Consider the following 11,040-nt stretch of genomic DNA (forward strand, 5'->3'; position numbering starts at 1 on the left):
AACAAATTTAGAAAGGAATTCTACCCTCAGCTTATGTGGTAATTCTTGGACCAAACTGTGCCCATCATTTCGAGAAAGAAAAGACCCATTCGAGCCTAAGCTAACTTATTTCTAAGTGAGTTTAAAATATGTTAACAAAGCAAGATGTTTTGTTTTAGCCTCTTTCAGTAGTAATCCCATTTAAAACAAATTCTCTCTATTCTGTCAACTAATAAATAAGTAGTAGTAAGTTTTTTTAAAATTTTTGATTATCAAGTCTCACTAAAAGCATAATTAACACAAATTGAAAATTTCAAGTGTATTCCCTCTTTATCTTAGGAATACTTTATATGAAAGGTATTTCTTAATAAAGACTTTCTTTATAAATGGCTTACATAAAATAATTTGTTAAACTTCAATATAATTTATATTAATAAGCAAAATATAGCAAAAATAATTATATTGAAATGTAATTTGTTTCAGCATATCTAATTAATAGGAGACTAAAAAAACAAAATTGCTCTTCTAAAAGATCCTAAATGCCTTTTTCTGTGTCTTCCTATGTAGAAATAGATAAGATCAGTATTTGTTTTTATTTTTCTCTTTATCAACTCCATTTACATTTAGCCTTCTCACTGGTTAGACACCTCAATAATTTCAAGTGAGCATAATATCCTCAAAACATGTGATGTTGAATTGGAAAAGACTCTCCTATCAATAAGAGTTAGATATGGCTAGTTGTTCAGAGGATCTGTGTATTGGTTCTAGTCACCTTCTACCTGCTAAGATCCCTTGGTCGCTCTCAACCCTAGTCCTTGTAACTACTATAAGTGGAGCAGACTAATTGGGAAAAAGAGGACAGGACATAAGAGCATTGTGTAACTTAGTATTTGGAAAATGTGGTCTCTCCACATTTACCCTATAATAGTGCACTAAATTATTCCATCTTTTTCCTTTTGCTTCTCACTATGTGGTTTTAAAATAATGAATCAGGCCATGTGTTTTGAGTATCTTCATTGAACATCTATTTTGTGACCTCTGAGACAGGCTACCTGTGCGTAGTAGTGTACATGGAAAATACCACTGTGTCATCATTTGCTAATGGAAAAATATGTAGGTCCAAATCTCAGCCATCAGCTACCAACATGCCTCTTTTGGACATGTGACTGAAAACAAAACAAAACAAAACAAAACTGAAACAAAAAAACAGAAGTTACCCTGAAGTTTCCCAAATAAACTCACAAAGCTCCTCTAAGGTAGGTAGCTCCTAGAAGACTATTCTTTTGGTCACTGTAAGGAGATTCTGAAGAAAAGCTTCTTTTTAATTAATGAATCACTGCCACATGAATCAGGTTTAAGTATATAGCACGCAATATTGGGCAAACAGATTAACTTATCTTTGCTTTGCTTTCTGTATTTTTAAAATGAAATCAATTATATTATATACTTGGTAAAATATTGCGAAGATGTAATAAGATCATTTACCTAAAGTACTTCAATGTATAAGGGCCTGCAACTTATTTTTTTTTTCAGAGTTGAATAATGGCTACAATTTTACAAAATAAAAAAATACATATATTACTACCTTTTATTCTTTTCTTTTTAAAAGCACCATTTTTAAGCTACAAAAGCAGCTTAAATCTTGCAATAGCTTATACTGAAATACAAGAACGTGAAAAAAAAATTTAAATGGTTTAATAAAAAGGCCATACTAATATTGTAAAATTACACAGCCAGTCTTTTCTAATATGACAACACTTAGCCCGAATCACATAAAATCAGGGAAGATAAAATTTAATATGATTAATTTTATATGACCAGTGACATGTTGAACTTGTAATGCCTATACTTTTAAAAGCTCCAGATCATATGCAATTCAAACACATTATAACTTTCGATCACTCACTAACCTAAAAACTAACATGTATTATCCACAGATAAAAATGTCTGGACTTTCAGAAAAAGCATGAGATGTGTATGTATATCTGATTAAACAACTTTTTTCTTCCAAACTGGTAGGGAAACTTTATGGAATAAATGTGTTTGTACAGTGGTGGCTATTTGTCACGGTAGACCCTGACACAGGCATTAAAGCACCAAACATTTTGGGCAATATGTCATAACCAGCCAGTTGGAGGGCAGTAACAAAATACTTGGCTAACCATACTATACTAGAGACATTTGTTTATCTTAGCAAGCTGGTAACACCAAGCACCACTATAATTGGGGTCATCTGAATATCATGATTCATTGCGTTTTTAAAAGAATTAAACATCATAGGAAAATCATTCCATATATTTTGGATTTTGAACACCTAAAATAGTTGTATTAGCATCATAAAAATGTTTATATAATATTTTCATTTAAAAAGGTGATATATATGTAATATTATATTGTACTTATATTTAAATAAAAAGTAATATAAAATTTACATTGTATGATATGACTTATGTAAAATTTTGTTCATATAGAAAACAAAAAAGGAGGGTTTGACTTATTGAAGTGACAAGGCATGGATGATTTTTTTTCCTTCAATCATAGCTGAAATTATACTAATTTGTATTGAATGTTGTTTATGTGCTAGATACTGTATATTGGATTTTCTTGACATTGTTTAAACCTTTAAAACAATGTTAAAAAGAAATGTTATTTCCATTTTATAGACTAATTAAAGCTTAGACAGGTTATAAAACATGTCCAATGTCAAACGATTAGCAAGTAGTAGAGCTGGGCCTAGAACTTTGTCTAACATCAAACCTCATATTTATAATCATAGTAATTTTTTAAATAAAAAATCTATACTTTGTATATCCCGCACTCTGTACATTGTTCTTATTTATGAATAGATGTAGGTCAGTTTCTATGAACTTTTTCTGGGAAACAGAGTGACAAACTCATTCTGACTTGACCAGGATTTCCCCAGTTTTAGCGCTGAAAATCTGGCCTCCTGGGTACCCGCTTAGTCCTAAGCAAACTTATGCCAGTTGACCCCTCACCAGGAAGGAATACTTAACCTGGAAAACATTCTAATGGTTTCCAAATTTTAACCTTACATTCAGAAATCTGAATAAAATAGGGGGGAGGGAGGTGCAGAATTACGAACAAGGCTTCATTTTTTGCACTGAGGAATATGTGTTTCTCAGGGAGAAAAACATTCATTGTCATCTTCCCTGGAAATTATGCCTGAGAATTAAGAAATGAACAGCAGCCTTCTTAAGTGTCGTTTTGCAGCTAGTACATGACTGAATACAGATTTTTGGAATCAGGAGTGAGAGCAAAGAGCAAAAATGTGTTTCTTGAACTATCTGAAGAGCAGCCTCGTTGGTTCCCCCTTCGCCTGTTCTAGACTCATTTCCTTCCTGCTGTTTTTAAAAGGGTGCTCCATGGTGGGCCTGGAAACTGAAGTCCTTCCTAATCTAGGTCCAGCCCCATTTCTACACGGAACTTCTCACTGCCACTTACTGGAGATTGCAGAAGATTCGCCTTTAATATCTTTCCTCTTCCTCTGCTTGGTTTATGCCCCTCCCCCAGGTCCTCAGAAGTGACTCAAATGTTCTGTAGGTCTAAGTGCAAAACTATTTTTACCACAGCGTTTGGGAATCTCTGGGCACAAACTGTCTGCCGATTAGGTAAATTACAGGTGCAGGAGCTCATGTTACTCATTTAGCTGCCACAAATTGAAAGCACTAATCTGCCTCTTCTGAGTTTTGCCTTTCAGTCAGCAGGCTCCTCCTTTACCTTCTATTCTTTATGGCTACTCTCTGCCCTTGCTGGGTGACCCTTCGCCCTGAGGGCTAGCCTGCCTTCTGTTCACTCTCTTTCTCTCCTGTCTTTCTTCTCTCTCTCCTTTCTTCTATCCCCTTTTCTTTCTTCTATTTTTCACAGTTGAAAGAGTATAATCATCATCTATCTGGCCCTCAGTTCTGCTTTTTCAGCTATGGCTGAAACTGCTTTCTTTGAACCTGATTATGTAGCCAAATCCCCCAGCGATCACCCACACAAATCTCTTCCCTAGTCTCTGACAGTCATCTGTGTCTCTATTTCTTCCTTGAGCTTCTTCTGACTGTCACCATCATCCTGATACTTTCCAAAGGCTTTTCGAAAAGCTGAAACTTTGTTCCCTAGAAATACCACCACAATACCTCAGGAACTTCTGTTCCCAAACCATCCTTTTCTCAAGCTTCCTGTTCAGGAGTGACTTTATTGTTACACACTCTTAGAGAACTACACTCCTTTCTTTCCTAACTCGGTTATTCATTTGTGTGACTTTTAATTAGTATCTTTGTTCCCCAGTAAACTGGAAATTTAATGAGGGTGTAAATACATTAAGCTCTGTTACTAGAGTGACTAGTTTCAGTATTTTCACCTTGATTAACACAAATCCCCACATTTATCAGAAACATCTTTCTCAACAAATCTAGGTTTTTTTTCAATGACTTCACTATGAGTCTTTCCATCAGAGGCCTTACAAATTGAGTGGGAGAATTAATATTTGTTGAGTGCGTATTCCATGCCATGGGCTCAACATATATCATTTAATTTAGTGTGAAAAGAAAGCTATGATATGTGTAATGTATATGCTTTTTGATCTCTAATAAAACTGTGGCTAGAAATACATACTGAAGAATGGCTAGAACACAGATTCTGTCTTTCCCCAAAGGTCTCTTCTTTTTCTACCATATACACAACCCTTCCAAAGGCTCATAGCTAAAATTCACTGACGTGGACTAGCCATAATACTTTCCTTCCTACTTCTTTCCACAGAAAAGAATTGGGAGACACTCAGGCTTTTTTTTTTTTTCTTCTTCTTTTTTTAGATGATGGGAAAAAAATCATTTGCAAATGAATAAGCATGAAGTAAGAACAACAAGGTGGTAAACTACATGAAAACTTCCCATTCTATCACTAACCTAGTTTCAGATTTTATGATGAATGAAGTCTAGTCCCCTTGGAGTGATTTTATTAATGATAATATTATTATTCCCCTATTATCACTTACTTTTTCCATAGTTTAAAAAATATTTGGACTATTTAAAGCTTGGAGGATTGCAGTTTATATAAACCTGACTTGACCACTTGTCAAGGTCTGTGTCTCCAAGTTCTACTGGGAAGTAATATAATTGCAATTACAGGCATCTCATATTTTGTAAACAGTTTGAGTTCCAAGAGTTCACTAGTTAGAAGTTTGGAATCAGTGCGTATTTTCCCATTGACCTAATCTGATAAAGGATGGTTATTTCCCAAGCTGGTATTTCCTTGTTTTCTCCTCCAGCCTCCTTCCCTCAACCCCCAAAACAACAACAAAAAAGGGGAAAAAAATCTGTTTAAACCAAGGTGAACACTCACACTAATTTTGCTGGTCTGAGGTCTACAGCATGTTGGAAAAGGGGATTTATAATTTAATAAGGAACAATTCAACAGGTGAAGGTTGACTTTATACCTTGCCTAAGAAGTTGCTCTTGGCCGGGCGCGGTGGCTCAAGCCTGTAATCCCAGCACTTTGGGAGGCCGAGACAGGTGGATCACGAGGTCAGGAGATCGAGACCATCCTGGCTAACATGGTGAAACCCCGTCTCTACTAAAAAATACAAAAAACTAGCCGGGCGCGGTGGTGGGCGCCTGTAGTCCCAGCTACTCGGGAGGCTGAGACAGGAGAATGGCGTAAACCTGGGAGGCGGAGCTTGCAGTGAGCTGAGATCCGGCCACTGCACTCCAGCCTGGGCGGCAGAGCGAGACTCCGTCTCAAAAAAAAAAAAAAAAAAAAAAAGAAGTTGCTCTTGATCTGCACCCCAAAGCTTTATGTACTTTAAAAAAAAAGTAATTCTCTTTCTACATTTCTAAACTGGCTCTTTTTCCAGTGGTGACACATGAATGAAAGAAATAGAAAAAGGAAAAGGCGAACTTTCATATTTTTTAGCAGGTTCATGATGTGCAGGCTCTCTAATATCTACCTGATACCACTTAAAATCAGTGGCAAGTCTAAGAATGGTAATGTCTTAAACATTATTTCTTTATCCAGGCTTCAAAATTGCTTAGTAGTGATATTTTTCTTCTCTCATTTTTCTCTGAACATACTAATTCCAATAATAAAAGTACTTTCAGAGAGGATGCTACATTTTTGAGGTGGGTTTCACGTTTTTGAAAACTTAATTTTTATAGCATCCTGTGAATATGGACATCTTTTGTCATCATACCAATGTTATGAATGAAACATCTGAGGATTTGAGATAGTAGGGTTCATTAAATCCTCACGGGCCCCCAAAGACTATAATCTAGGCCTTCCCCATCCCAATTCCAAGGCTATTTCTCCCATTTGGTCTGTTAATTTAACTCACTTCTTTAGATTCAGACTCCATGAGAAGAGACAATTTTTTTAATGCTTTATTCTTAGCATCCAGGACACTATTTGGCACTTAGTAGGTACCCAATAAATGCTGAATAAAAAAAAATCAGTCATTTTTATCTTAATGATCTTAATGATTTTTATCATAATAATCTTAGTTAACTTTTCAAATTGTCTTCACATTTACAAAAGACAACATAAAGTGTGGTTGAGAGCAAAAGCTAATTTTCTATAATAGATGTTAGATTATACCCTGAGTTGCTGAAACTTTCAATCTGCAGTTTTAATTGCTGACTTGAGCAACCAAGAAACTGGTGAAAATAGAAAAAAAAGGTCACAGAAGAAGTATTGGCCTCTTGTAACTTTCTCTCTGCTTCCTACCATTCCAAAAATCTAAGAATATTTATTAAACTTGATAAGGAATAAAAACAGCCAAAAATATCAAACCTTAACATCCCAGTCTGTGGCTCAATAGAAAGTGTGAAGAATCATCTTCTAGAATAGGCCACTTGATTAATAATTTCTAAATTACCTGACTGTTGATTTCCTGCATTATCTTTATTCATTTTTTAAAATAAAGTCATAAAGAACACAACTTATAATCACTACTGCTTGGGGTAGAGCAATAAGATTTTATGTTTCCATGTAGTTTTTCAGGCACTGACTATAAAGACCAAAACCAAGGTTGACTGTCATCCCAAAGGCCAGTTACAGCCAGGAAGTCCTTCCAGAGCTCTAGGAGGAAAGGTGAAAGGAAAGGAAAGAACAGCAAAAGAGACGGAGGGAAGAAAAAAAAAAAAACCTCTCCAACTGCTAGGCTTTATTTCATCCACAGGAACAGGTCTTTGCCCTAACATGGCTTTATACTATAAATGATAACTACGGTTGTTCATCAAGCAGCTATGTGCTACGTGCTTCACATGCATGGTATCATTTGATTAAATCCTCACCAATCCTTACTGTAAGGAAACCACTATCATCTTGAACACATCAGGATCTAGTACTTACCCATGGATATATACATAGAAATTAACCTTGCTAGGACTTGATAGTTCTTTGGAATCTAGGGCCCCTGCACTTCACCTTCGTATTGTACTGTCTCCCGAAGAACAATACATGTTTTATGGACCATGCGCAAGCTGCAATGTAAAAAATGCTGTTTCCTTGCTCATGCCTTGGTTGCTAACCTTTCTCACTTAAATCCCATCAAACAACTTATTTGGAGTCAATGGATAGTAAGAATGCAAAAGAAAAAATGGTGAGCACACAGTGTTCAGCACTGGAATCATAAAAGAGGCACCTTGGAAGGGGCCACAAGTAAATGTTGAAATATCAAGTCGCTGTGAGTCTTGTTTTCACTAAACCTATTTTTAAGGAGGACTTATAACATGTATTGCAACCCCATCCTCTATCCCACTCCCTACCACATATGTAATACTGCTCCACAAATGGAAGGGTACAGAATTCAAATCCTGATTGCCCCTCTCCCCAAAGGAAAAAAAAAAAAAAAAAAAAGATAGTCAAGGACAGTCTCTATGGAAGGACCCAGAGAATTATTTCATCCAGTATCATGGGATGTGAGAACCCTTCAGCCACCCCCTCCATTTCCCAAATCATCTTGCAGCCTTAGTAAAAGAGAGGAAAGAGATTTACCTGCTTCTATTGAGGCTGAAGCCTGAAAGTCATGTATAACCTTTGAAGGACTGTAATGGTTTTAATCACAGGAATAGCATCTTTTTGAGAGGCAGGAGAGAGAAAGGAGCTGAAACACTCTGCAAATATTAACCCGGCTATTTTGGAGCAACGGCTATTGCCTTTGAAATCTTTCATCATGGGTCTATACTTAGAATTCAGATGAGCACAGGGGGAGGGGAGTGGGGCAATGTTAATCCCCAGTTGTTTTGAAGTTGTCCTGTAAGCAGGTTAGTATCTAAACTGCCCCAAATGGAAGCGTTCAATGCTTTGTTTAAATTATGTGATTCTCTCTGTGTAACCTGGTCTGCACATAGATGGTCAGAATACTCTGGGAGGTGACACTTCTCAGTTTTCTTTCAAACTAGATGTTCTAGAGAGCACTAGCTGCAATCACATTGGGAGACTGATGCTCCATGACAGCTAAAAGTTGGATTGAGTTTCAGGAGCTACTATATATAAAGCTGGGTCGACTTATGTCACTGCACTAATTAAATGCCATCTGGGTGGTTCCTCTGGGTTTTTGAGTCCATCACCCAGTTCAGATCGAGTCAGAGGCCAAGGAGGAGAACATGATGATGGACCTTTTTGAAACTGGCTCCTATTTTTTCTACTTGGATGGGGAAAATGTTACTCTGCAGCCATTAGAAGTGGCAGAAGGCTCTCCTTTGTATCCAGGGAGTGATGGTACCCTGTCCCCCTGCCAGGACCAAATGCCCCCGGAAGCGGGGAGCGACAGCAGCGGAGAGGAACACGTCCTGGCGCCCCCGGGCCTGCAGCCTCCACACTGCCCCGGCCAGTGTCTGATCTGGGCTTGCAAGACCTGCAAGAGAAAATCTGCCCCCACAGACCGGCGAAAGGCCGCCACCCTGCGCGAAAGGAGGAGGCTAAAGAAAATCAACGAGGCCTTCGAGGCACTGAAGCGGCGGACTGTGGCCAACCCCAACCAGAGGCTGCCCAAGGTGGAGATTCTGCGGAGTGCCATCAGCTATATTGAGCGGCTGCAGGACCTGCTGCACAGGCTGGATCAGCAGGAGAAAATGCAGGAGCTGGGGGTGGACCCCTTCAGCTACAGACCCAAGCAAGAAAACGTAAGCCTAGATGCTGCCGGGGCAGGGAAATGCAAAGGCTAATTAAACGCCTTCCTCGGGGCCTTAACCTCCAGCTGCTTGGTCTTTTTTCCCTTCCCCCTTTCTCGCCCGCCCCTCCCGCTCCGTCTCTAATGAACCCCCAGTGGCCCAAGAAGACCGGGTGCTTGCAATAGGCAGGAAATGCGTACCCCGCCCGAGGAAGCAGGAAAGCCGCTCCCCCCACCCCCCCAACCCCACCCCCGGAACCGATGTTTCTTTCCTAATCTGCTGCTGCTTTGGTTTTCCCTCCAGCTTGAGGGTGCGGATTTCCTGCGCACCTGCAGCTCCCAGTGGCCAAGTGTTTCCGATCATTCCAGGGGGCTCGTGATAACTGCTAAAGAAGGTAAAGTAAAAGAAAGGGCTCTGGGCCGCACCAGAGAAAATCCGGGAGGTGGATAGGATGCTCGGGCCGAGAGGGCTCGAAGCGACAGCAGGGACGCACCCTGCGAAAAGGGCGCTCTTTGCTCACAAGGACCAGGCCTGTCTGCGCCGCCAAAGCGGCCTCGCGCGGGGGCGCGGAGCTGCTTCGTTTTCCTTCTTTGGGTGCTATGTTTGTGTGTGTGTGTTTTGCACTTAGGAGGAGCAAGTATTGATTCGTCAGCCTCGAGTAGCCTTCGATGCCTTTCTTCCATCGTGGACAGTATTTCCTCGGAGGAACGCAAACTCCCCTGCGTGGAGGAGGTGGTGGAGAAGTAACTGGACCGGCGCTTGAGACCTTCTCCACGCAGCAGGAAGATCCCACCAACGCTTCCTGGCCTAATCCTTTAGCCTGGGTCACATTATATTAACATTTAGGAACCTAGACCGAAAAGTTGGTGAAAGAGAAGGAGACACATTCACAAAGAAACATTGCGAAAACTGTTGTCAGGCTCAAATGAAAAAGCCTTTCGGCCTTGGGCTTTTATTTTATTTTATTTTTTTGGAACCTCGAGTGGCTTAGGTCTAGCCTCCTTATTTTGTTTTTGTTTGGTTGATTTTATAATATATTAACTTTTATTACGGTGATCCTTTTGTGCCATGTTCAAAAGAAGTTCATTCCTGTCTAAAGTGGGAACGTTGCATTTAATGTTAGGGGTATTTAATGTTTTTTTGTAAATAGTTTAGCACTTTCATTTTTTATGTAAACCTAAAATATATTTTCAATGTGGAATGATGTATATAAAATGTGCGAGGATCCTGGTATTGTAATATTAAAAAGAAGTTTCTATATGAACAAAGTTGGTCCTAGTTTGATGGAACTGGAAAAATACGTTTGGAGGCATGTATACAAAAATAAAGAGGAGCCATATTTTAATTTAGACACCACACAAGCCCATTTATTTGGGTGTTTTCTTACAGGCCAATTGAAAGGGAGGAAATTTGGCTTTCCTTAGTCTGAATTAAACTGGATACTTTTCTATCTGTCGTAGACCTCACACTTGTCATTGGAAGTGAATAGTGCCCAAAAGAAAAATGTCATTTTCCTTTTGTCAGCATCTTTTTCCGTCTGTTTTTACACTCCTATACCTGGAGAACTGGGTGAGATTTACTTACCCAAAGTTAACAATGGAATTCTCAATCTAGGAAAATATGGTTGCAAGAAATTACCACACCAAAACTGTGCTCATTTCCCGAAAAGATCTTCAGCGGATTGACCCCCAAATTGCCGTCCCTCTTATCCTTCCCAGGTCGCTCTTGTCCTGAAGTGTGGCTCTGGAGTTCCCGGGGCTGCACTGGCCTCAGGGCCGGATCTCGGGGCCCCCTTCCCAGTTTTCTTGAACTAGATTGGTCCCTAGCAGACTGGAATATCCTCAAGGCCTCGTTTGGCTTGAGTTTGTTTTCCACACACAAAAGATAAAAGAAATGGGCAATCTGTCTCTGGAGGTGGGGTGGGCTGCTTTGAAGGGAGGGCTGCTTA

The 11,040-nt window shown here is 39.3% G+C and overlaps 1 protein-coding gene and 1 long non-coding RNA gene across 2 annotated transcripts in view; one reads left to right on the forward strand and one right to left on the reverse strand.

Moving 5' to 3' along the window:
• The window catches only part of LOC116268902, a 132,216-nt gene extending 123,979 nt beyond the window's left edge, over nucleotides 1–8,237 (reverse strand). Inside the window, exon 1 of the long non-coding RNA XR_004176134.1 lies at nucleotides 7,975–8,237. This is a non-coding gene — a long non-coding RNA (uncharacterized LOC116268902). The remainder of the gene's footprint in view (nucleotides 1–7,974) is intronic.
• A 227-nt stretch (nucleotides 8,238–8,464) lies between these two features.
• Nucleotides 8,465–10,544, forward strand: MYF6 (myogenic factor 6). Its single transcript, XM_003906830.3, has 3 exons — nucleotides 8,465–9,104; nucleotides 9,396–9,486; nucleotides 9,721–10,544. The coding sequence occupies exons 1-3, from the start codon at nucleotides 8,586–8,588 to the stop codon at nucleotides 9,837–9,839; spliced, it is 729 nt and encodes a 242-aa protein (XP_003906879.1). The 5' UTR covers nucleotides 8,465–8,585; the 3' UTR covers nucleotides 9,840–10,544.
• The last annotated feature ends 496 nt before the right edge of the window (nucleotides 10,545–11,040 follow it).

Source organism: Papio anubis, chromosome 9 (genome assembly GCF_008728515.1).
Source record: "Papio anubis isolate 15944 chromosome 9, Panubis1.0, whole genome shotgun sequence".
In the NCBI taxonomy this organism is placed as follows: Eukaryota; Metazoa; Chordata; class Mammalia; order Primates; family Cercopithecidae; genus Papio; species Papio anubis.